At 37.3% G+C, this 27,938-nt stretch overlaps 1 protein-coding gene and 2 non-coding genes across 6 annotated transcripts in view; 1 reads left to right on the top strand and 2 right to left on the bottom strand.

Annotated features, from left to right (window-relative positions):
* The window catches only part of LOC149080464 (NGFI-A-binding protein 1-like), a 567,589-nt gene that overhangs the window by 453,180 nt on the left and 86,471 nt on the right, over positions 1–27,938 (top strand). For all 4 annotated transcript variants that reach the window (XM_089239575.1, XM_089239574.1, XM_089239577.1 and 1 more), the window contains one exon: positions 19,356–19,552. In XM_089239575.1, the coding sequence (XP_089095701.1) occupies positions 19,356–19,552 (197 nt within the window). The remainder of the gene's footprint in view (positions 1–19,355; positions 19,553–27,938) is intronic.
* On the bottom strand, positions 5,416–5,534 carry LOC149080466 (5S ribosomal RNA). The gene has a single exon (XR_016193625.1). It is a non-coding gene; the product is annotated as a 5S ribosomal RNA (ribosomal RNA).
* Positions 13,538–13,611, bottom strand: TRNAS-GGA (transfer RNA serine (anticodon GGA)). The gene has a single exon. It is a non-coding gene; the product is annotated as a tRNA-Ser (tRNA).

Here is a 27,938-nt window from a genome sequence, read left to right as displayed (position 1 = left end):
GTTATTTCCGTGGATTTGAATTGGAATCCCGTGTGTTATGAAAGAGACACGAGATTTTTTTCTGATACAAATAATGAACATCTCACACACAATACATATCTCTATATTTCTTACAAAATCAAAACCAGTTTATTTCATCATCCGCGCGTTCATTGAAATTGGTTATGTATAGAACACTGCCAAAAGCAGTGCCGTCTTAAGGCATGGGCCCACCAGGGCACGACCAGGGAGCAGGGCCATCTTAAGAGCATCATGGGCCCCGGGCCAAGTGATTTTTCTGAGGCCCTACCAGGCAAATTCTTTAAAATTTCAACCAGATCTCATTTTTGTGAGGCCCCTTTTCTCTTGAGGCCCCTGGGCCGTGCCCGGGTGGGTCCATGCCTTAAGACGGCACTGCCCGGGAGACCTCAAGATAAAAAAGGCTTCACAAAAGAGAGATGTGGTTGAGATTTTCGAGAATTTGCCTGGTAGGTAGGGCCTCAGAAAAATCATTTGGCCCTTGGGCCCATGATGCTCTTAAGACGGCCCTGCATATAGGAGGAATCTATAATTCTGGGATGTCATAAATAATGGATCCACTCTGATAATTTGTGATTAACGACCACGTATACATTTATCGCTAATAACAATCATTTTCATAATGATACGGTGGCCATAAAAAAATTACGGTTGTGTCATCGAGGTGTATGGATAACTTCTCGCTTCATCTCATTAACGGTGATATTTTGTTTAGAAAGTATCGAAATTAGCTTCTGCGGATTATAGGTATGCATTACTATTCAGCGTCTAACTAATACTGTTGTCTCTCTATCTTGATTGAAGTATAATTATTTAAATCTTTATGCAATAATATTATAATATAATAACATTATGCAATAATATTATAATATAATAACATTATGCAATAATATTATAATATAATAACATTATGCAATAATATTATAATATAATAACATTATGCAATAATATTCGAAACAACGGTTTGATACAAGAAGTCATTAAAACATATATCAGGACTTGTAGTCTTTTGAGGATTAATGGGTTTATTGCAGCGCTTCTCAAACTTTTTTGACCCACGGAGCCCTTTCCGGTATGTAATTTCTATGGTGGCGCCCCGGACGCCTATTTTTTATTTGTTCATCAAAGTTTCTGACCTATTTTTATTATTCAAAAATATTAATAATTATTTTTTTCAAATTTACTGGTTTTTTTTATTTATTTTCCTCGAGTGGCCACGGAGCCCCTGGGAGTTCACACGGGGCCCTAAGGGCTCTACGGATCACTGGTTGAGAACCGCTGGTTTATTGGAGTCCTCCAATATTGCCAAACTGATTGATTTGGCATGAACAGGCTGGTAGGGTTACTAGTTGGCGAGATGTCACTTTTCCCGCTCAAAGGCTTCTCTTCTTTACCCTTCAGAACGTCTGCTGTCATTTTCGCTCTCCTCTGCCTCCTCAGTATGTTACGGGACATCGATGCTGATCTCGATGTATTTTCTCTTTTGAAATCGCTCTCTTTGTTAACTCCCCAGTATGTGTTCGGCCTTATGGTATGGATCGGTATTGGATATCGCTCTCGCACTCCTCTAGTACGCATTGCCGGTACTTTAAAAAGCCAGCGCTACATCTCCGAGGTGTTGGAGCCAGTTGTCCTTCCTTACCTTCAGGGCTTGCCCACAGCCATATTTCAACAGGATAATGCGCGACCACACGTGTCACGCATTGTCCAAAGGTTCTTCGTCAATCGCCAGATTGAATTGCTTCCCTGGCCAGCTCGCTCTCCGGATGTTTCGCCGATAGAAAACATGTGGTTTATGGTTGCTCAACGATTGACCCAGATTACATCCCCAGCTGCCACACCAGATCAACTTTGGCAACGCGTGGAAGCTGCTTGGTCTACTGTACCCCAAGAACACATCCAAAGTCTCTTTGAATCAATGCCGAGGCGTGTGGCAGCGGTGATCTCCAACAATGGCGGCTACTCTGGCTACTGATTTTGGCAGGAACCACACTTCACAGAAGTCTATAAATTTAATCATTTGATGCTTGGTCAACATGTTATCTACAAAATAAATATTGTTGCGATATCTCTTGTCTTTCTTGGTGTTGCAATTTGGGTGGCCAGCAGTGTATATGGAATTCAGTCCAAACAGAGCGAGCGTAGGCGAATACACCCCAAGATAAATAGATATATTGAGTATACGTTATCAGTGATCGAAAGTAATTGAACTATATTAACGGGACCTGAAGAGAGATTTAAATATTTAGATCCGGGATTGGAGTAAAAAGGGCAGTGAAAAATTACATGATTCCAATCCTCAAAAACTAAAAGGTTGCACTAAGTAAAATTGTTGATGGTATCTATAGAAAACGTTTTACCATTATAACGAAAATTTATGTCTGATTAAATCTGAGTGGGCAAGAACCCTCTTAACTGTGTGAGATAGAAAAGAGAGGAAAAAATATTCTTCCATCAGGAAAGTTGTTTTTATATCTTTATAGCATAGGCGCAGATAGACTTTGAAGTCTGGGAGAGGGCACGATGATGATGATGTCAATTCATATATACATTAGATTTGTCCACTCTACTTTTGACGTTGGGGGGGGGAGCAATGCCCTCCACGCCCTCCCCCGTATCTCCGCCCATGCTTTATAGTGAGAAATTTTTACTATTTACAATACGGGAGAAATCAGTTTGGATACGCTGATTTTTTATACTCTGGATAATCAGTGGAAAATAAGCTTTTACAAGACTTGGATTTTGTTGAACCCACACAAAACTAAAACCAGCGCTGTCAAGAATATTTTTAACTTGTAATGCTCAATTTTTTTTATTATTAGTGGACGAATTACAAGATTGAGATAGTTGGTCATAACGTATTCCTATCAAACGGGACTGTTTGCTTTCAAGTAAACGTATCCAGAATTTTAAAATATATATTTTTAAACGAAACACTCAGGCTTGTGCGGCCAAGTTCACATCTCACAGCGTACCCGGAGGTATTTCTAGAGACTATCAATATATATATACACTCATTGGCATAAAAATTTGCGCACCCAGAAGAAGTCGTCAAAATGAAACGAAATTTTACACATGTAAGTACTACATTGATATAAGTAAGTGATTAGAAAATCCAAGAAAAAGGATCATTTATTGCAGAAAAAAGTACAGATGAACAGAAGTTTTAGTACTCTGTTGGACCCCCTCTAGCGCGAATGCACGATGCGATACGAGCGGGCATTGAGGCATACAAGTTCTGTATGATGTCCTGAGACATCTCGTTCCACAGTTGCTGTAAATGCGCCTCTAGTTCGACCAACCTCGTAGGGTGTCCAACTTGCCGTCCCACATGATCCCAGATATGCTCGATTGGTGACAAATCTGGGGATAGAGCAGGCCAGGGAAGGGTGGTAATGTGGCGAAGGCAGTCTTGTGACATCCTTGCTGTGTGTGGCCTAGCATTGTATTGTTGAAAAATGGCTCCTGGGAGCCCTGCCATGAGTGGCAACACAAGTGGCTGAAGGATGTTATGGACGTACCGCTGGGCTGTCATTGTGCCATGGATCAATATTAGGGGTGACCGTGTATCGTAAGCAATGGCACCCCATACCATGACACCAGCTGTGGGAGCGGTGTGTCGCTGCAAAGCGAAGGCAGGATTGAAGCGTTCACCACGGGGCCTCCACACACGAACACGATTGTCATCACTGCTCAAGTCGAATCTCGATTCGTCGCTGAAGACGACCTGGTTCCATTCCGTTGCAGTCCAATCCCGTCGTGCTCGACACCACTCCAAACGGAGGCGTTGGTGGGTGGGTGTCATTGGCAGCACACGTAATGGGCGCCGCGATACCAGATGTCCTTCAGCCAAGCGCCTTGCGATGGTTCGGGAAGACACAGGGGCCCGTAGTGAAGCTGCTGTCAGTGTCTGGATAGCGGCCAATGAGGCAGTTGGCTCTACGCGTGCGTTTCGGATGATGTGACGGTCTTCTCGACGACTGCTCTGTCGAGGGCGTCCTGAACCTGGTCGCCGTGTAAATGACGTCTCTTCTGTCCACTGGTCCCAACACCTCCTCACAGTAAAATCAGAACAGCCTAGTTGACGAGCTACTCGCCGAGCTGACCACCCAGCTTCCATCATCCCGATGATTCTTCCCCTATCGAACTCTGACAACTGCTCATATGGTCTTCGACGGCGGCGTAACGGCATGTCTACCTCAGCATTTCCTTTGCAAACGATTAAATACACTCCAGCAAGCTCTGCTTACCTGTTTTATACTCCAAGGAGAACGAAGTTCAACGTCCTCTAGTGGCATTACGCAATGCGTAATCACGCTGCATTTCTAATCATTTGCATATCTGCCCGACTTGTACCTTCAGGCCAACTTTCGTTTCGATCCCACAATTATTTCTTGGTGCGCAAAATTTATGGCAATGATTGTATATATATATAAAAATTATAATACCCAAATGGGAGATGCATATGAGGCTGTTGAAAGCAAAAGGGAATCAAAAAGTTTTAAGGCCGTGACCAAGGAGTTATTATGAGCTCCTCTAAGTATTTTTATTACTGGTGGTATAGCTGTTTTGGACTTTGCCTGAAAATGTAAGTATGCCATATGAAATTTTCAGGAACTTGAAAATGGGCCCCCCAAATGATCATATTTTGAGAATTTACCTGATTTTTTTGAATACAATAACTTGAGATTTATTAGTATTAAGGTCAATCAAAAAATCGTCATAACAACCCTGAAGTATATCTATTTTTCTTTGCAAGTTTTAGAGGAATCTGATAAAATTACGGCATCATTCGCGTACAAAAGTGCATGTATACCAATGGTTTGATTTACAAAAACTGGTGAAATACTAAAGGAATTTAGACGGTCTTGTGAGTTCTTTAATAAAAATAGAGAAAAGTGAGGGAGATAAAATTTCACCCTGCAAAACCCCGTTAGTAATATTTATTGCAGCAGTAGCCTTTAGTTGGTTTAAAGGTCTCAACCTGACCGCTTGTGTTCGATTAATCCAAGAACGTCAAACTGTGAGAACTTTCCAACTTAACGTGATTTATTTAAACTTGAACAAAAATTATTAGTTAACCTAACATAATGTTAAAATATACTGCAGTAAAATATTATAGCGCTGATTGAAGTGTGCGGCTATCTTATATAGTGGATGAGAGCGTGGCAATAGATGACTGGAAAAGATCACATCACCATCACTTTGCATATGGAATGCAGCACCTTCACAGTACTCCCCCTCTTGCCGCTGTGGTGGTCGAGTGGTCATAGTGACGGACTCTCATCGCGAGGATGCGAACCCCACCGACAGACCAGTCACGACCCAGGCTCTGTCCCTCCCGGGATATAAGCCTTTTACTTTTGTGGGTTGGGTCGCGTTGGGGAGAAAAAGTGATGCCAACAGCACGCGGTGTTCCCAGGTGGTCACTCTCCCAAGTACTAACCGCTCCCGATGCTGCTTAACTTCGGTGATCGGACGAGAACCGGTGTTTTCAGCATGGTATGGCCGTTGGCGTTTGAACCCCACCGGCGCCACAGTGGTGGTTGGCTGAAGTTGGTTTTCTGTGGTTTTCAACTTCAAGGTGCGAATGCGTGCCGAGATCTCCCCGTTAAAAAGTCTCGCCACAGAGAGCAACAGGCCTACAACGTAACAAATATTCAATCATTACACTTCACTCACAATTTGAAATATAGATGGCAGCACTTAAATATCAAGCACAACAATAGCTACACACTCAGACTGTTAGGTGCACTCACTTTGTTCCAGACTCTGCCACGAAGCTGGGCTGGAAGAGATCTCGGCAACGGGATAAGTCCACTGGCAGAGCCCCTGGCGTTCATTAAGTACTCCCCCCCTTAGTGAGCAGGCGGGAGCACAAATCTGACTTGTCTGCCAGATCGAGTGAATACTTTTTGGTCACCCGGTGGAGCTTGCTTTTCCGGCAAAGGATAAGCTTCATAGAATGCGGGTTTTACTAACACCACCTATAGAACAAGGCCTCGTCACGGAGCTCGTGACGTCACTGAAGAAGGCCATTTCACATATTGCCATTGGATATAGCAGGGCGGCACATGCGATATCTCTACTTTTTTTGCAGTATATCCAATGACAATAGGAGAAATAGACTTCTTCATTGACGTCACACGCTTCGTGCAGAGGCCTTGTTCTATAGGTGGTGTTGTCTGGGTCGAGTCCCGTAAAAAAGATCTCTTGGGAAAACGTGCTGATCACGTTATTTATTTTAAAAAAATCAGGAAAAAAGACTAGCCCCGTTTACATGGGAAATAAAATATCCAGGGGCCGACGCATCCGATGTCTTTACCTTTTCTGCAGTATATCCAATGGCAATAGGAGAAATTAACTTCTTCATTGACGTCACAAGCTTCGTGCGGAGGCCTTGTTCTATATGTGGTGTTGGTTTTACACGGTCTACAGATACTGTGACCGGCTTAACCTTTATCTGTAGGTGAAAAGGTCTTGCCTTTCCATCTAGTACCTGATACGGTCAGTAGTATAGGCTGGTTCGACTCTGGACCACAATCAACATTAAGGAAATATATTTCGCGTTTTGATATTCTATAAATTCTTCATCCGACTGCAATGTAGGCGACTTTTTGTTATCAGACTATCACATCATCACGTCTGAACCGTCTTCATCCTTTCAGTGAAGAACCAGTTTTTGTAGTTGAGGTTGCAGTCAGATCAAGAAATTTTTGAATATCAAAACGCGAAAATGTTGATTGTGGTTCAGAGTCGAACCAGTCTATACTACGGTCCTTCGCATGGCGTTTGAAGAGGGCGACGTACTGAATCAGTTCTCAGAAACACGTGTGTGCACTTTTTTAGTTCTTTATGAACAAAGATTGATTCTTTACCATGAGGAGCATGATGAGGCACTGGAACAGCACGTAACTTGTTCATAATTTCTGGGAGGTGAGATATGAACTCGTGTCGGTCTAGTGCAGTTAAATCTTTCGGCGGAAAACGAAAGAAGTCTCTTGGTAAACGAAAAACAGTTCCGTACACCATTTCTACTGAGGAACATCCGACATCTTCACACAAGCTGGAACGGAATCCTAGAAGAATCAGAGGAAGTTTCTCCACCTACTTATCTGTAGCGTGACAACAAATAGAGGCCTTTAGATCACGATGGAATCGTTCCACCATAACATTAGCGGCAGGATGATAGGCGGTTGCACGCAATTTTTCGATTCCAAGGAGGTTGGCAATTCGCGTACCAATCCACTTTCAAATTGAGTACCTTGGTCAGATACGATTACTTGTGGGCAACCAAATCTTGATATCCAGCCAGCCAGGTATGCACCAGCTATAGTCTCCGCTCATTGATCTGCGACTGGAATCGCCTCGGGCCATCGAGTCCACCTGTCGACACAAGTTAGACAGTATCGAAAACGTTGAGAAGTTGGTAGTGGTTCAACGATGTCGATGTGTATCACTCGGAAACGATCGTCTGCAAGAGAGAATTTTACTAGAGGGGCACGAGTATGGCGTTGAGTTTTGGCTTTCTGGCAAGGTATACTCGCTAGTACCCACTCTGCACAGTTCTTTTTGAGTTATTTTCAAATGAACCCCTCTACTTCATCAGATTCACCGTAGTGCGAACACCAGGATGTGACAGTCCGTGTACCGAATCGAATGCTTGACGTCGAAGTTCTGCTGGGACATAAGGTCTTGACTTCCTGTGGAGACATTACATGCAACCGAAATATTTTCCGGATGATGAAGTACATCCTTTATTTCTGACTCCAGATCAGAAGGTTACGTGTTCGAATCATATCCGGGTCAAAACTTTACTTGGTTTAAAGGTATCAACCAAGGCACATCCAAGAACGTCAAACTATGCGAACTTTCCAACTTCGTGATTTATCTAAACTTGAACAAAAATTATTAGTTAACCAAACATAACGTTAAAATATACTGCAGTAAAATATTATAGCGATGATTGAAGTGCGTGGCTTTCTTATATAGTGGATGAGGAAGTGGCAATAGATGACTGGAAACGATCACATCACTTTGCATATGGAATGCAGCGCCGCCACAAGCCCATCGGTAGTTCTGATTCTCACTTTTGCCTTAGCATACATGTCAGAGAGTATTTTGATAAGTTTATCACTGATTCCTATGGATCTCAGAACATGCCAGAGTAGGGAATGGTCAGCATTATCGAAAGATTTCTTGAAAGCAATAAAATAAGCATAAAGTTTACCCCTAGCTTTAAAAATATATTTCTGTATGAAGTTATTCAAAATAAAAATTTGATCAGTGGCTGAAAAATTAGAACGAAATGCGGTTTGATCCCTTGGAATAATGGCTTTCTCATTTAGCCAGATATCGAATCGATTATTCAAGATGGGGGTAAATAACTGTTATTTGAATTCAAGTATCTCAGCGAATATAGCACTTAGGGGTCCGGGTCATAATTCCGACAGACGAAATACCGACAAGTCAAAATCCCGACAGCGTTGAAATCCCAACACGGTCGAATTTGAAAATTCAATTTCGCCGTATAAGCCGCACTTGGCCATTTCTGTCGGGATTTGCATTTCTTGCGGCGAGGGGCGTTGGGGTGCCGATAAGAATTAAAAATTTATTTGATCGCAATTTTTCAAATTTTAATTTCGTCGTATAAGCCGCACTACGCGATTTCTGCCGGGATTTGCGTTTCTCGAGGCGAGGGGCGTTGGGGCGTGAATAAGAACAATAAATTGCGATCAAATAAATTTTCAAACTTTAATTTCAAATGTATTAAGCGGTGGAGTCGGTGAGAGGTGACGTTATGTCCTGTTATTCTGCAAGCCTATTCAACTTGTTTACGCCGAATGGACGCTTTTCATTGCTAAGCTGCCTTACACGTTTACCTTGCTGATTTACTTTTTTTTCGCCATGAGTGCAAAAATAAAATGCAGTAAAACCTGTCTTCAACGGAAAAATTTCGTGGTCCCATGATTTCTCTCACTGTCAAAATACACATTAAAAAACCTGCATTAACCTTACATTTGCATCATAAGCGCATATATGCGCGCTAGTTTTTTATGAATAAGAACAAAACACTAGAGTACTATCATACTGTATCAAACTATTAAATTTGATTTTTCAAATTATTTTCAATGTACCTTTATATCTTCTCATTGGAACTAAGTAAAGTTATAAATTCTTTGTGTACGCCATTTTGTTTTTCGCTTTTTATCATTTAGAAATATTTCTATATATATATTCTAATATATCTCATCTATTTTTAAATTATTTATTTTCAATTAATTTATTTTTATGTTATTTCAATTACTTTCGAGATCATTACATAATTTCACACGTTATAGCAATTGAACCTTTATTAAGCGGAAACCTGTGCTCAACGGAAAAAAATCTCGGTCCCTTGCGATTACATTGAAGACAGGTTTTACTGTATTTGCAAAAAGCAATAAATAATGTATTGAACTCAATCCTCCAATTGCACTGTTTGTAAAAATTAATTTTACCGTTTTATGTGAAAAGAAATTTCAACTGTTTAATCCATGGGTATTCAACCTATCAAACATTGTGAGGAAAACAAGAACTTTCCACAAAGCCCACGGGCGAACAACTCCGGCAATAAACAACGGCTTAATTCGGCGTACAATGGGCCAGCGGGAACCCGGTTAATCAGAGGGCCAAAATAATTGAAGACATTTTATTAGTTTGAAATTATTTCTTCACTTTAAGTCAATTTTGAAATGATTTTTTTCGATACGTGTATCATCATAAAAATGAAAGAATTTTCATCATTTATTAGTAATTCGCCAATTTTATAATGGAAAAAAATATACCGAAGAACCTCATGACAATGAGATCTGGTCAAAATTTCCGGCATTCAGAATGTAAATGGGTTATTGGGTGTTTCTAATCAAGTGGGGCCCAAAAAAGACCCCACAAAACCCTTTGCCCGACGCAGGGACAGAATTAGCAAAGGGTGGAGGAGGCAACTGCCCCGGGCGGAAAAATTTAGGGGGGCAGCAGTTTTAGGTGAGAACAATGACACTCTCGCAAAATTAGCACCCCCCCCCCCACACACACACACACATATATATATATATATATATATAAATTAAAATTTTAAAATAAAATCTTCATGATACGGTCTAACTTTGTGCAATATTATTTGGCATTTAAAGTCTATTTGAAAAATTTCGAAAAATTCTCAAAAAAATCATAAGGCATCGTAGTGTTTGTGACGGATAGAAAAAGCAATAAATGCCAGAAAAAGGCAACCCAGAATACTTTGCTTTTCGCTAAGTCGGAAAATTAAATGAATTTCCAAATTATTGATCACCATTGATCTTGGTATGCGCCACAAACCACTTGCGGCGACAAACGGAAAGTCCGACAGAAATCGCGAAGTACGTCTTATATGGCGAAATCGAACGTTGAAAATTTATTTGATCGCAATTTATTATTATTATCGACTCCTCAAACCCCCGAGCTCCTGGGGAATACAAATTCCGACAGAAAGGGCGAAGTGCGGCTTATACGGCGAAATTAAAATTTGAAAATTTATTTGATCGTAATTTAATACTTATGATCGTTCGCCCCAAACTCTATCGCTTCGAAAAATGCAAATCCCGAAAAGAAAGCGCGAAGTGCGGCTTATACGGAGAAATTAAATTTTTCAATTTGACCTTGTCGGGATTTCGACCCTGTCGAGATTGTGAACGGAACCGAGCACTTAGGAACATGGACGTTTTTCTGTTTATCTCAGGAGAAACAGTGCAACAATGAAATGGGTCTGTAGTTCTCTGCTTGGGTGGGGGGTCACCTTTTTTATACATTGGATTGACTTGTACCCCGATCCAGGAAACTGGAAAACATGATTTTTCAAAGATATCATTGAAGATTTTTAGAAGCCGTGAAAGATTCGCAGATCTCACTCTTCAAATATTCAGGTTTTATGAGATCACTTCCATGAGCATTTCCACTTTTCATATTCTTGGGGGCAAACAAAAGTTCTTCCAAAGAAAACGGGTTGTCCAAAATAGGATCCTTATGTGCAAGAGCCGACTCGAAATAGGAAGAAAAAGTTGTACTTGATTGCTATTATTCGGTGAAAACAGATTTGAATATAACTGGTACCATGTTACTGTAGGAACATTATTGAGATTCGAACCTCTAGGTTTAAAATTATCAATTATTTTCCAAAATTAAGAAGTATTTTTGGCAAAAATCAGCAATTTATCTTGGTTTAAAAAAATCATTTTTTCGTTTTACAAAGTATTTTATACCTTAGTTTTAGAGCTGGAAAAGTCAAAAATATTTCTTGGAAGCGAGATTTGGGGCCGTTCAAGTATTACGTAAGCAAATGTTCAGCCATTTTTGACCCCCCCCCTGTCAGCAAAATTTCGTCATCACTGCCCCCTACCTATTAACGCATATTGGTGGGATAAGAAGAATATGCGGGAGGAGGGGCATAGGGGTCTCGTGCACCTCCCTCCTCCCAGACGGAAAAAAAATGAATGCAAAAAATATTTTTAAGAAAATTGAAATTTCGAAAGAAAATACCTTTATATGTTATTATAATCGATTTCTGTTAATTTCAATGCTATTTGAAGGTTAACAACTCAAAAATTTTCTTTAAGAAATTCATTGCAACCCACCCTTTGAGCCATATATGGTAAACCCTTGACCCGCAGACCAAATGTGGTCCTGAAGGTTATCTGATCTGGCTTGCTCCCCACAAACCTAATTTTGTAAAAACGAATTAAGCGGCACATTTACAAATCGCTTAAATGACCAGTGGCACAATTCCAGAGCATTTAAGTGGCCCGTGGCACATTTAGAGATCCCTTGACTGACACGTGGCACAGTTTTAGAGCAATTAAGCGGCCCTCACAGTGCGGTTCTACATCCCTCAAGTTACCCATGGAACATTCCCAGATTACTCAAGTGATCCGTGGCATAATTACGGATCACTTTAGTGATACGTTGCACAGTTCCAGAGCACTTAAGCAGCCAGGACACATTTCCTGAGCACTCGAAGGATTCGTGAAACATTTAGAGATCGCTGAAGAGGCACTGTAAGGAATTTATAATTAGGAAGAATGTTAGTTTTCAGGCAACCACAATCTATCCAAAGGTTTTCCTCGTTTTTGACGGACCACTCAAGTTACCCGCAGAACATTCCCAGATTACTTAAGTGATCCGTGGCATAATTAAGAATCACTTGAGTGATGTGCGGAAACATTTCTAGAGCACTTAAGCGTCCCGGAAACATTTGCAGAGCACTTGAAGGATCCGTGAAACATTAGAGATCATTAAAGTGGCTCTGTTGGGCAGAGTTTACCAACGTGAAAGCTCGCGGAGAATCCTTGATGGTAACGAGGCTATTCCACGGAACCCTTATCAAATTTTGAATATTTCTTCAATATACAGGGTGTCCTAAGAGTCTGCATTCGCTCAGCGAAACAAGAATCCTCACCTGCAGTAGATAAAAGTGTCAAAAAATATATATATTTGTGAGTTACACATACTGTGATCATATGATCCATATTTCACGGGGCAGAATTATTGAATTATCAAACTATTTAAAAAAACTCAATTTGAAATTTTTAAATCGTGAATTCGTTATTGTGACATGAGCTATGGATCCATGGAAATGTCCGTTTTTTTTTTATATGGTCATCTTAGTTATGCACATAGCTTCAGGATAACGAAAAAAAACATGCCCATTTAATCTTTTTTTCTCCTCCACATTCATTGTTCTCATTTTCAATAAACTAATTATACCGTTACTTATACAGTTCACAGCGGATCCCGAACGGCTTTTTTGTTTCTCACCGAGAGGGGTTTGAACGACAAACGTTTGGTGTGCATACTTTCTTCAATAGCAATGTGCTGTTTGATCATCATGGCGATCATCATAAAAAGCAGTTTAAAGGACAAAAGAGGGTATTGAACACATGACATCTCTGAGCTTCTTGTGGCATAGTTCGCGAGTATCTAATCGACCTAGGCTACCGTATTTCACTGCTATGTAATTAGTATTTCACAAATACCCACGGTTTTTTAATCTTGACAACTAGTCACAGTATCACTGATATCTCTTTTAAGTATTGACATTAAAATTCACGAAATGCAAGAAACTGTCAAAAGAACAAGAAACTAGTAAAAAAAAAATAGATGAAATCAAGGCCGGAACTGGGGAGGGGGCAACTGCCCCGGACGCCTAGGGGGGGGTGGCAAATATCAGTGAAGAACAAAAATACCGTTATAAAATCATCAGAATTTAAGGGGAGAGGGTGACAAAATCATGTTTGCCCCTCCTCATAAAAATCGTAGTCACTACCCTGGAAGAAATTGTCGTTAACGATAAATAATATTGATAACAAAATACAGAACAAGAGGAAAAAATTTCTACTCACTGTACTTGGTCATGGGTTGAGTGTGAATTTTAGCATACACCATTCTACGAAGGTTTTTAACAACTGGCTGTTGCGAAGATATATTTCGGAAAGAGAGAAAATTCAACTGCCCCTGCGGGGAATCGAACCCACGTCCTTTCACTTTCCGGGTGAACGCCCTATACCACTAGACTACAGAGGCACTGAATATCTCAATCTTTCCTTTGGAGCTCGTGTACACTGAAAGGGACCGTACATGGACGGCCAGACCAGACGTCCTCTGTAGTCTAGTGGTCTAGGGCGTTCACCCGGAAAGTGAAAGGACGTGGGTTCGATTCCCCGCAGGGGCAGTTGAATTTTCTCTCTTTCCGAAATATATCTTCGCAACAGCCAGTTGTTAAAAACCTTCGTATGGTAGCGGAGAGTGACGTCATCCTTGTATACACCATTCTCATCCGAAATGTGGAACGAGTGGTCAAAGTAAGAGAAAGGGTGAACATTACCCAGGGTGCCAAACCAGCACCAGCTATAGTGAATATGAAAAAAAATTATTTATTCTTAAGCTTCAACAGAGTAAATCAAGACGAGCTGAGGATTCAAACAAATAAGAACACAACGAAACTACAGCCAAATCGCTGTATCACTTGCCTTGTGATGAAAGAGAGCACAAACTGATATCGTGGCCTCAGAGGAGCGAAAAATTCCAACTTGAGTAAAAACACGAAAGTCAAAAGACGGTCAGTTTTTAGCAATTGACCGTTTTCCTGTAGCATGCTAAATGTTTGCTTGTCATTGATGTTACATGACCAACACTGATTAGACATTGAGAGCGATTATGTGTTATTACTAGGGCTGGGAATATTGCCATTTTCAGTGAACTCACCCACATACCATGATGGCCACTCGTGGGAAATTTCCCTTGCGCTTTTCTTTCAACATCAAAAAAAATAATAATAATTGGAAGAAAAAAAACGCAGGTCAATGTCCATGCCTTTCTGGAGACCTTCTTCCGCGAATGATCATTTCTATTGAATTGATCGATGTAATTATTGTGGATTACAAAAATGTATCACTTAGTTTTCATTGTATATTGTCACCTAAAAAGCCCTAAACTTTGATGATCGACTAATTGACTGATTTTGTTGGCACAGCCAGATGCTTGGTCAGCCGGGGCAAACACGCATTAAGGAGACCCCCCCCCCCCACTTTAAATGTTGGGGGAGAAGTTAAAGACTGAAATTTTCGCCCCCTGTGGTCCGACGCCCGGGTCACCAGTTCCTCTCTGGTTACAGCCCTACTCTGAATAGTTAAAAAAACATCCCTTTAAAGCACTGAACAATCAATCAGCAATGTCGACAGCTTGCCGCGATGCCCCTGAGAGACTTTGAGAAACACTGATATTCAGTATTTCGGTTCTTCTATTTTAGACAACTTATAGAGAGTTGGACTCGATGTGCAACTATTATCTGCTTTGCTCAGATATGGAAAACAAAACCAAACTTTTTCAAAAAAAGTGAAAAGTTACGGGTTTTTCAAATCTTCAGAAGAACAATATAACAATACTCAGGATTTAAGGAACGGTGATGAAATGTGAATTAGTTATTTAAGTAATTTATAATATTGTTTTGAAAAATTTATTATTGTAGATAATTTCTCTCAAGAATTATTATATAACAAACAAAATGCAATTGAAACCATTGAATTTTTGTGATATTTTCTGTGAGGTCTATGGGATGGGGGGGGGGGCGGTAATTTCCAAAGAAGTTTCAATTGTAAGATTTTCACGCTTATACGACGTTTTGACGTGGCGTCTTGAACGTTGTGTAAACGAGGTTCCATTTGTGGTAACGAATCTGTAGCATGGGAGAATATAACCTCAGGCAAGTTAGAAAGTGAAGCTTTTTCTTTTTCCTCTGTCTTAGGATTGCTATTTAGGATTTGCTAGTCAGAAAAGTGATAAGAATCCGACGCCATGAATCTCAATTGGCGATTTCAATTAAGAGAGGCAGGCTGGAGGTACCCGCTTTCGAAATAGCTTACAATAAACCATATCGGTGATCTAGTTTAGGATAAATTTAGTCTTTCCAATACATCACTGAAATCTGCATTCACCGAAATAACTTTAGAAGGTTCTTGCGGCAATTCGATTTTTTACTACGCCTCTCAGTGCTTGAAGCTCATCATTAAATATTAATATCCTGTAGATAGAGGTAACCTTATATAATTTTTTTGTAAAATCAAATCGTCACCAAAATCTGTGTCCGACAGTTCCGAATTTTCGTTGAATATCTACTTCGACAATCGCTGATTCAAATTATGTATTGCGAACAAAAGGCTAAATTTATCTTGTACTGTAACACCAATATAATTCTTTGTATACTCTTTCGGAAACTGTTGCAATGGACAAGTTTTTGGTAAATTTGTCCGATTGTAGCTATAAAGGTGTTTGCGGAATCGGCGATTAAAAATTTTGACAATTGGATTTTGAACTTCGCCAATCTTTCAGCGCTTGTAGTTCACCATTAAGAAATTATTTCGATAATTTTTTATAATATTCTGTACAACTCTAAACAAACCAATTGATGTGATATGCTTAACTGAAACTTGGATTGAAAATGAAGAAAAATTCAATTATGAAATCACAAATGAAGTTATAAATGAATATTATTGATCAATTGTAGAACATGCAATATAGATCAGGAGGTGTAATAATCTATATAAGGAATGATATTATATCAATACAAAAAAAGAAGCAAATTTAAATTCCGCTGAGGATTTACACACAAACTTTCCAGATTATAATATAAATATTTTGCTGTTATATCGGTCTCATTCATACAGTATAACCCAATTTAACAAAGAACTGGAACTATATGTAAAAAAACTAAAGACCAATCTATTAATAGTTGGAGATACACGCATTGATTTATGTACCAGAAATAGTAAAACATCACAGTATCTTGATATATTGGTAACAAATGGATTACTTCCGTTACATGAAAAAATTACAAGAGAAACAAAACACAACGCAAACATCTATTGATCATGTTTTTTATAGATGAAAACAAAACTCTCATCAAAAAATTCTTCAAAACCAAAGATTACTGATCGCTATCCGGTATTAGGATTCACATAGACTTTTTGCAAAAAACAAATCAACAGTATTGGTGAGAGAAGCAAACAAAGTTGTTAATCATAAAATATTCGAAACTTTTATCTCGACGTTTAATTTCAAGAACATTGTAGATAATTGTGACGAAAACAAATATAAACACTTGATGAATTGTCACTGAACTCAGACTTATGGACCAACACTGAGAAAAAAAAACCAAAAAATAATTATAAAAAAACTAGATTAATGAAGAAATAGCATATTAAAAAGAATAAATTATATGAAGAAAAACTATAGAGAGAATATACGAAAAATCCTCTTATCTGATACAAATTAGAATACAAAGAATATGAAAGAAATTTTAAAAAATGCATAAAAAAACAATTAAACAGGAATATATTAAAGATAACTATAAAAAGAACTGGGAAAAATAAACGACTACAGTGGAAATACATTAATGAAAATATATTAAACAACAACATTGGGCATGAAACGCTGCCAGGATCCTGTTTACGTGGCCAATAACTTCAATAACGACTTCATTACTAGGGATTCAGACACTACTGAACAAAATAGTTTTTACATCTACTGCAAACAAAAAAAAATAATACATCAACCAGTTCGACCAACTCTATGTATTGTACTGAGTTGGATCAAGAAGAATTGAAACAAGTAATAAGGGACCTAAATGAAAATAAAGCAAGTGGCTATGATGGACTGATCCCTAAAATGATGAAAACAATTTCGAATAAAAATTTTTATAAAATATTAATTTAATATAATTTACAATAAAAAATGTAATTGATCATTCTATTTTGAATGGTATCTTTTATCATGAATTAAAATATTCTCTCGTTTATTCAGTTAAGGGTTAATTCCAGATATTTCAATGAAGTTTGTGTCACTGCATAGGATTTTTTTTTCTCAATTTGTGCTTATATAGTTTGCGTGTAGGTCTCATAGGAACTTCACAAATTCATGTTTTTTCAGACTTGATGCACTTCTTTTCATTAATCAATTATCCACCACAACTCGAAAACGGTATGGCTAAAACAGGGTTGGTAGGGTGTTTCATGTTGCATTTGGGCTCGTCTATCACCCCCCCCCCCCTCCTTCTTTCGGCTGAATAGCTCACGTTAACCTTGTCTATATTATTTGAATGCACACTGTTCAATTATAACAAACAGTTGTGCTGTTTAGAATCGTGTATTTTCTGCAATCCCACAAGACATAACTTTATTCTCTGAAAGCAAATTTATGTGAATCCGAATTTGGGATTTTTTTAAGGAAGTTTTATTAAAGTTTTTGAAATATTTACACGATGTTCTGTGATAAGATCTTTATGTGTCTGGAATGTTATATTTGTGCATGATCTCCTTGCATGGTTCTACCATAGGTCATTGTTTCACAAATAAAGTATTATTTTGCCATTATTATAGTCAAGTTTAATTATTTAGTTGAGTTTATGATGATACATATTATGACATTCATTATGATACATATTATGACATTCATTATGATACATATTATGACATTCATTATGATACATATTATGACATTCATTATGACACATATTATGACATTCATTATGATACATATTATGACATTCATTATGATACATATTATGACATTCATTATGATACATATTATGACATTCATTATGATACATATTATGACATTCATTATGATACATATTATGACATTCATTATGATACATATTATGACATTCATTATGATTTACATCTTTGAAACCACGACTATGAAAAAAACAATTCCATTAAATCATAAATTTTCAGAAAAAGCACCTAATTTTTAATAAATAAATGGATAAATAAATCATTTGCTCCCCCCCCCCCCCAAATAACAAACATTTGCTCAAAAAATCATCAACAAATAAGGCAAATACTGGGAAATACGAAAAAATTCCTAATGAATTTCGACACGCTATGGGTGTCGTGTTCAGAGGATAAGAGTATCACGCTGACCGAGTTTCCCACTAGGATCTCTCTATCAAATCTTCATCAATCTCGGTTGCTCAGCGGAACGACTTGAACAGACGTATTGTGTTTCGTTTCGCTGAGCAACCGAGATTGAAGATTTGATAGAGATCCAAGTGGGAAACTCGGTCAGCGTGATACTCTTATCCTCTGAACACGACAACGATAGTGAGTCGAAATGCATCAGGATTTTTTTAGTATTTCCTGGTATTTGCATTATTCGTTGACGATTTTTTGGGTATCATTAGACTAAGTCATGTATTCTTTCGAAAAACGTATTGTATAAAGCTTTTTATTTAAATTATAAAGAAATACGCTTACGAACATTAATAACTTGAGAGGATTTTTGAACAGAAAGATAAATGAGAATGATATTCGTCATGAATGAGACGCAGATTATATTGTTACTTCATCTTGAAGAAGATCCATAGAACTGGACAATAAGATATTGATTATGTAGTTAATTTACAGTGTAAAAAATTAAAAAAAAAATTCGCCAATCCCAGAATCCTATTAGTGTCTGTCTTTAGTGGAGCGGTTCATGAGGAAATGAATGATTGAAGTGAGATTCTCAATCTCATAAAGCTTCCAGGACACATGTATGAATGAAAAAAAATCTCGCTACTCCTTTCTTGTAGAGGGAAAAGACTCCATATTCGTATTTAAAAATTCGTTTTTTTCGTTCTTGAAGGAATACATAGTATAGAAATAATCCTTCTCACTAAGTAGTGACACTGAGTTTAAATCAGTAAACTTAAATTCTTGAATTTTTTTTCTTTTCACTATCGTTGCATATTTATAGATTCGTTGAGCCTAATGATGGTTTCTTTGATTCAGGATCGACTAGAAGCAGTAACAGAGCAGCTGAAATTGGTAGTTGGACAACAGCATGATTTAAAAGCAGATTTGCAACAGAATCAAGATACTAAAAACATTGGACAAATAGAATTACAACTTGACCAACTTGCTTCACAACATTATCAATTAATTAATGAACAAAGTGAGCTAAGCAGGCAAATACGGCGACTAGATAGGTAAGTTGATATATTTTGTAAATAGCACGCATGTGCATTGATAGTGAAATAATAATATATATAGGCATGTACGTCTGTACATGTCCCAAATAGGGCACACAGCAGATAATCTCTGCAACCACTGACTTCAGAGAAACTAACTCTCAGTTACAAAATTTTTTTCAAATGATGTGATGTTACTTAAAATGTCATAACAATTTGAGGGGCTGTGTACATGAAAAATATAACCACTAACTTTTTATACAGACTCAGTGTGACAAATAGCCGAATTAACGAAGTAAATAACCTGCTCCGAAAAGCCATTAGCAAAAAGCTAATATAATAATATTATGTATTAGAATTATATTATACATAAGATATAATCAATTATATTATAGTTATTAACACTAGAATCGCAGAGTGGGTCGATTTGATCTAAATCAAACTTCATTTTCATTTATCTCGAAAGCTTAGGCGCAGATGTTAAAAAAAATTTCGTGACTTTTCATGATATCATATGAATATTAATTCGCGAAAATTGTATCACCTTCACATTCCGTGTTTCAGAGCTATAAGCACTTATACCTAGAACCGCGGTTTGGGTCATTTTGACCCAACGAACTATCTATAGGAAAAAAAGGGTGTAGAATTTTCTTGGAAGTGGTTACCCTTTCTAAAATTATTTGTAAATGAAGATAGTGAAGAATAAAGGTCTTTCAAGGTCAAGGCCAATTCATTATCAGAGCAGATTATTTTTTTTCAATGGAGGAATGGCAAGTAGAGGTAAATATTTTTTTTCCTTTGTAAACTTGAATACCTGGAATTCTGACGGGACTCAATAAAGGTTTTGGGAGAGTAAAAGCTTAACTCTAAAAAAAAACGTGTAGAAATTTCTGTAGGCAAACGATGTCACAGAAAAGGAATAAAATGCTGGCTTGCACCAAATACGTTTTGCATGGATTTCCAAACCTTGGGGAGTATCAGCGTCCAACGAATCTCTGTTTCAGAGCACATAATGATGCAACTGATCAAGCCATTTGAGAACAAGAGTAGAAATGCCTCAACCGACACCTTTCCTCACTACACTGAAGCTGGCTCAAATGCTAAAAGCCAAAAAATACGAGCTTAGTAGAGACGGTGAGACGAAATTGAAGAGTAATTAATATTATCTGACGCAATAAAGGTAGTGAAGCTACTGTTGTATGGAACAATGATGCCGCAATTACAATTTATCAAGGAAAGAACGATATATAAGTTTTTCATTACTCAGCACGCTTCATCTGGCATTCGATATTGGCAGTAGTAGCCACAAAAAGCTTCCACACACGCAGAAACTATTTCACAATACAATTCAATAAAGTGTAACGATCGTAGTTGTAACGATCAAATGCCTAGAAAATACTCGGTGAAGGTGGCATTACAGACGTTTTCTACAACATTCTGGATCTCACTATAAAAATATTCCTGGATTTTGTATAGAGCAGTACAGAAGGCAAGAACTATTTTTTGAAAGCAGTTCCTCTTAAATCGTATTGAAAAGCTGCGTTCATCATACGTGTTGCCCATAAATATTACATAAACATTACATAAAATATTAAAAAATAAATACTATGTATTTGAATCTCATCACTGTGTTGGCGAGTTTGCATAAGCTCGAAAGTTCTCATGGTTCGGGACTGTCCTTAAATGTAATTTAATGAACTTATTGAATTTTTTATTTCATTTACCGTATATGCTCGTGTAGAAGCCGACCCCCCCCCCCCACTTCAGGACCACCCAAAACATAATAAATTGAAATCCCGTGTATAAGCTCACCCCAAAAAATCCGAGCATTTTAGAGAAAAAAATTCTTATATTTTCATGCAAAATGAATAGCTTACGTAAATTTACCATAGGAAATGGTTCAAAATTTTTAATCCGTTTCTTCTGAGTCTTCAAGCTCATCGTAATCTATCAGATCATCATAGGGTGCAGCATCTTCGTTTTCATCTTCATCTGGCCTGTCTCATCGCCATTGTCACTATCATCTTCAGTTCCGCCCATCGCATTGCTGATGCAACACTTTTTGAAGGATCTGCGGAAACAGAATTCCACGCCTCATGTGCCCATTGGCACACTAAGCCAATGTCAGGTTTCTTTAAGGCACCACTTTTTGTAGTTTCTTTATCATCGGAACTTATCCATTCGATCCACAAATTCCTCAAATAGTCTTTGAGAGGCTTGTTGACGCTCACATCTAAAGGCTGTGCAATCGACATTAGCCTACCTGGTATCAAAGACAATGATGTTTTCGATTTCTTCGCCTCAACTTTGACATTATCGGTTATGTGGGGTTCTCGAACACTGCTACAAAAATGATTACTGATTGTGGAGTCGATATTTTCTCATCAAATACTGACCCGATTATAAGCCGACCCCCCCCCCCCACTTGAGGAACGAATTTTTATACAAAAAATTCGGCTTATACACGAGTATGTACGGTATATTTTTTTTATGTTTCGTTTCTAATCACTCATCGTGTCAAATGCTTCTCATCTTTTTCGAATTCTCTAAACCAGCGGTTCTCAATCTTTTTTGACTCGTGGATTTCTTTTCGATGTATAATTTTTATGGCGGAGCGTGCTTCTGAAATAAAAAATAAATATTGAAGATACATAAACACACAAAAATATTGTGATTATAATCTATGTAGTGCACGTGCTGCCACCTACTAACCGCATTCGGAACTAATAACTTCACCTGTGTCAATAGTGACTTTCTGTTTTGAATTTTTCTCTCCAGCAGCTAATTTTTTTACTTGTTTAAAAAATGGGAGATTTAAAGTGTAGTGCCTGTGAGGATGAAGTGATTGATAAAAATAATTTTTCTATTGTCAACAGTGTCAATTGTATATACATCCAGTTCGTGCAGGTGTTAAGGAAGCTACATTAAAAAAACTGTCAAAAGAAAAGAAAACTGATTAACCTTGCTCCAAATGTGTCACAGCAAATCAAGAGGATGAAAGAACCATCCAAGAACGGGAATTCGATGTTAACTTTAAAAATTTTGACAAGAACTGTGAAAACCATCCAACAAGCAACAAAGTAAGTTATTGAGAGACAAAAACATCTGGAGAATGAGATACAAAACGTGATAAATGCAATCGAATTCAATTCAGGGAGTATGGAAAAAATAGTGGTGCAGAGGAAAACGAAGAAATAAAATTAAAGAACAAAAATTTGAAAACATAACTTAAAGAACTGAAACAACGAATGAATGACATTGAAACAAGAAGCAGAAAAAACAACGCCGAGATCAATGGAATTCCTGAAATGGAAAATGAAAATGTGTGTTGATGAAATACTTTAAAAAAAGAAAATAAATTTGGGTATTCAAGAAGAAACTAATAGAAAAAGTGCACACCGAGTACCAACACAGAACAATATAAAACCTAAGCCAATTATTGTGCGATTTCAGAGTGAAAGATCAAAAACTATCTGGATCCAGCAAGCTAGAGGACAAAACAGTTTAACAGTAGAAAAAATCAATTCTAATTTCAAAGATAACAATTTACGTCAACGAACCTCTAACAATAGAAGACAAAAAGCTGTCTTTGTTATGGTAAGACAACTTAAAAATACAAATGATTGTAAATTTGTCTGGGTTAAAGAAAGAAAAATTATCCACGGGAAAGATGAAAAGTCAAGAATATTGAGAATAACAAATCAAGAGCAAACTGTAGAACTTATAATAGATCTGGGGGCGGGGGGTAATTATGTATATAAACAGGGCATTTAGATCGATGCAAAAAAAAAAACCCCACTATAATTTACAAACAGCAGAAGAGCTTTGCATTTTTCTCCCTGATTAGGAATTAGAAATTTTACCTATATATTACATTGTTATACTATAACACAATTTAATGATGTGTTGGAGTTATACATGTTAAATTCGAAAAGTAATACATTAATAATAGGGGTGCTATAAATATTTATCTATATGGCGAAGACATTTTTTGAAAGATCAAAATATCTCTATATAATATATATATCTCTATCTAAATATCTCGTTAAATTGATTTCATCCATTATACGAAAACATAACTAGGGAGGAAAATGGAACCAAAACATGTATCGACCATGCTTTTTATAGGAATAAACAAACATATATACAAGGAAGAATTCACAGTTCATAAAAGTCAAATCAGTGACCACTACACAATAATAGGTTACATCAATTTTTTGGAAAATAATCTAAAAATTAACAGAACAAATGAAGTAATAACGATAATAAACTATGAAAAATTTGAAAAATTTATTTCAAATTTGGACTTAGAAATTATCATTGAATAGAGTAATATTCAAAATAAGTATAAACGATTCATGGATGTCATAACATTGAACTCGAACCTACTGTCTAAAACAGCTAGAAAAATTCAAAAAAAATCAAGAAAAAATGCATTACCAAGGAAATCATAGATAGAGTAAACTACAAAGAAAAATTATGCACAAAAAATATCCAAATATATTATCCTTTGAAACAGAATACTTGAACTACGACAGAGAATTAAAAGAACTCATAAAAACCACGAAACCGAAATACAGTAAGAACAACTTCAACACTTGTAAAAAAAAATGAAAGCCACCAATTAAAATGCATCAATTAAAATCTTATATAAAAATGTAAAGAATAAAATATCGCCGTAGTTTTTCACTGTGCTTAAGACATGGCTGAAAGATTCAATGTGGATTTCATAAACAGAAATTTCGAGGATGTAGAAGAAAATTAACATTATTATTGTACAACACAAACAAATAATAATAACACAATTAATTCCACGTTTTATTTTGAAACCAGTGATGAAATAATAAAGGAAGTAATAAAAAAAAAGAAAAAGAAAACACATCAAGTAGATATGATAAAAAATTACCCGTAAAATGTGATTAAAATATATTCAACGTATCATTTGGATGTAGTTGTTATGGAGGGTCCATTCATTCATTGAGATTCTTTCAACTGTGTATCTCTCTACCCCAGAAGCAAACGCAGTTGTCTATTGACTCGAAGGATGAACTTAAATAAAATATTATTTAATACACACGATACACTATACAAATTCCCTTCAGCACATTCAAAGACGGACTGCTTCCTTCCGAGGCGGAAGCTCTCAAAAACAAAACACGGGTATCGTTAATGACGTCAGAATCGTCTGGGTCAAATCTGACAGTACAAAATATATGAGAGGAACATCTTCCTACGTACATACACTCATACACTGATTCACGACATCCTCCTACCTTGAGTTTATATCAATTATACTCACCATTGTCAGATCAAAATAAACAGAACACTAATTGCCTAAAATTTTCACAAAAATATTCAGATATACCGAAATACCGCACAAAATATATGATAAAGTGTTTTCAGAAAACATAATGACATAAACTTTCAAAAAATAAAAAATTCCGAATAGCGTACTGAAATATCAAAAACCATAAAAAATCAACAAAAAAAAATCATCACAAATTACCCAATAAAATGTAACTATAATTCAAACCTTCAGGAGCTGTCGCTTTTCTTCCGCTTCTTATTCTCAAAACTTTATAGGCGATTGTTCTTCCAGTTTATTTTCAATCTCCATATGGTAAATCCTCTGAATCGGTCTCAGAAGTTCACCAGCGTTCGTTTTCACTCGAACAATTCTAATATGGCCATCTTTTCCTGGAATCAGATCTATCACACGGACCAAGGACCAGAATCAATGTTTTCTGTCATTTTCTAGAAGCACATCACCACGAGAGAGACTTGACTTTTCGTCTATGGTACGTTTGCTGACGCAGATATTCTGAACGAAATCCTTGTCTTAGACAATTTTCCAACTTCTCTCAGTATAAGGCTCTTTTATTCAACTTTTCAGTATTCACATCATCCACGTTAGCAACTTTTGATGATCGCATCTCCATCAGAAACATGGATGATGTCAACGGTGCCAGATCTTCGACATCTTTTGTCACATATGTAAGAGGTCCATCATTGACGACAGACTTGAAATACCAGATTCCCATGTTAATATTCCCTACGGAACCTCTAATGTAAAGGGTATCTTCTGGAAAAGTAGCAACACTCTCCTTAGCCTATCAATCTATCAATCCCACCTGATCAAACATGAAAAAACTTCGAAGTATGTGGGGAGAAGGAATGAAAATACACACATAGTAAACACAAAATAATGTAAAAATTAAACATCTGTGGTAAGCACAATGCACGTCACAGTCCGAGAAAAAAAAAAGAGGAAAAAGGGGGAAAAACAACAGAAATTTAAGTATGGAAAACACACAAGAAATGCAGAGATTAAGCACAATGCACATCACAGTCCAAGTCTATATGTATGAAAAAGAGGGGGTGGGGGACATCAGTTATATATATGTTATATATCAATTGTATAACACTATAGTAAACACAAAACAATATCTAAAAATAAATTATGTGCTTGTGGGGAAATCGGTGCATATTTCCTCAGTATATTTGGTCTTGCCATTTCACTGCATCCTACCACCAGCCCCAGATAAATCTAAATCAGCGGTTCTCAACCGGTGCTCTTCCCAGGGGCTCCGCGGCCACTCGAGAGTAATAAAATAAATCAATAAATTTGATAAACAAACAAAAAAAAAAGAGGGCTAAAGGGTACCGCCATATAAATAATATACTAAAAAGGGCTCCTCGAGTTAAACAGGGCTCCGGCAGAGAAATTATTCACTGAAAAGGGCTCCGCGAGTCCGAAAAGGTTGAGAACCGCTGATCTAAATAATTTCCACGCCTGGAAACGCCAAATAATAAAAACTAAAAACTGGGCCGACATCATTAAGCTTATCAACTTTCTAGAGGAAAATCTGTCGTTACTGCATATCAAAACTGAAGATCTCCTCGAATCTGATGAGAGTAGTGAAGATCTCCCTGTCTTCACCATGGTGACCAGATCGATGACCAGATCAACATTAAAACTCCAAATTTAATGACTACGTTGAAATTTTAATAATATGGTCACATTTTTGTTTCTCGCGGACTGTGCATTGTGCTTACCGCAGATGTTTAATTTTTGCATTGTTTTATGTTTACCATAGTGATTTAACACTGATGTTTCCCTCCTACTATATTTTCATACATATTTACTTGGATTGTGACGTGCATCGTGCATTTAGCACAATACATGTCACACTTCGAGATAAAAAAGGGAACAACAGAAATACAAATATGGAAAACACAAGGAATGTGGAAATTAAGCAGCTGTGGTAAGCACAATGCACGTCATAACCCAAGTAAATATGTATGAAAAATAGAGTAGGAGGGAAACATCAGTGTTAAATCACTATGGTAAACACAAAACAATGCAAAAATTAAACATCTGCGGTAAGCACAATGCACGTCACAATCCGCGAGAAACAAAAATGTGACTATATTATTAAAATTTCAGCGTAGTCATTAAATTTGGAGTTTTAATGTTGATCTGGTCACCATGGTGAAGACAGGGAGATCTTCACTACTCTCATCAGATTCGAGGAGATCTTCAGTTTTGATATGCAGTAACGACAGATTTTCCTCTAGAAAGTTGATAAGCTTAATGATATCGGCTTAATGATATTGATTTTTAGTTTTTATTATTTGACGTTTCCAGGCGTGGAAATTATTTAGATTTATCTGGGGCTGGTGGTAGGATGCAGTGAAATGGCAAGACCAAATATACTGAGGAGAAATATGTACCGATTTCCCCACAAGCACATAATTTATTTTTAGATATTTTAAATCTCCTTAGGTAATACTGAACAGGGCCATGCTCATTATATAGGATTGTCCTTTGGAGGGGGGTCAGGGACGCCGTTGCCCCCCTCCCCTGGCTTTTGAAAATAAACTACAAATGGTATATATATATATATGCATACATTGAGTACATGTTCTTCGCCCCCCCCCCCCCTGGAAAAAGTTGAAATGACGGCCCTGGGGTCCTTTCTCTAATCCATGGTTGGTTGAAGATTTTGGTCTTATTTATGATTTGGAAGACTTTTCTGCCTCATTGATCATCATCAATTCATCTAGACTGCCAAGTTTCTTTCGCTGCACAAAGTATTTTGTGTTTGGCATGAGACCAAGGAGTAGGAACATCAGAGTTCATATTTTTTGATGAAGAAGCTGTTTTAGCAAGTGCATCTGATAATTCATTTCTTTGGTTATCCACATGGGTCATGAGATGAAGGCGATGGGCTTGTCAATTAGATTTGCTCAAATTTTTCGTATAAGTTAGGAGGGAGAAAAACTATTTCTCAGTGCGAGAAAAAATACTAGAAAGACTGATATAATCTGAATAGGTTCGTTCTTATGCAGTATATAGAGAATGGTCCAATGAATAGCATACAATTCTGCTTGGAAAACAGAG

This window comes from Pholcus phalangioides, unplaced genomic scaffold, assembly GCF_987345545.1.
Source record: "Pholcus phalangioides strain wild (caught in Gottingen) unplaced genomic scaffold, Ppha-v1.0 ptg000011l_1, whole genome shotgun sequence".
Lineage (NCBI taxonomy): Eukaryota > Metazoa > Arthropoda > Arachnida > Araneae > Pholcidae > Pholcus > Pholcus phalangioides.
Note: the sequence above shows the minus strand (reverse complement) of the source record. Positions and strands in the feature narration are given on the sequence as shown.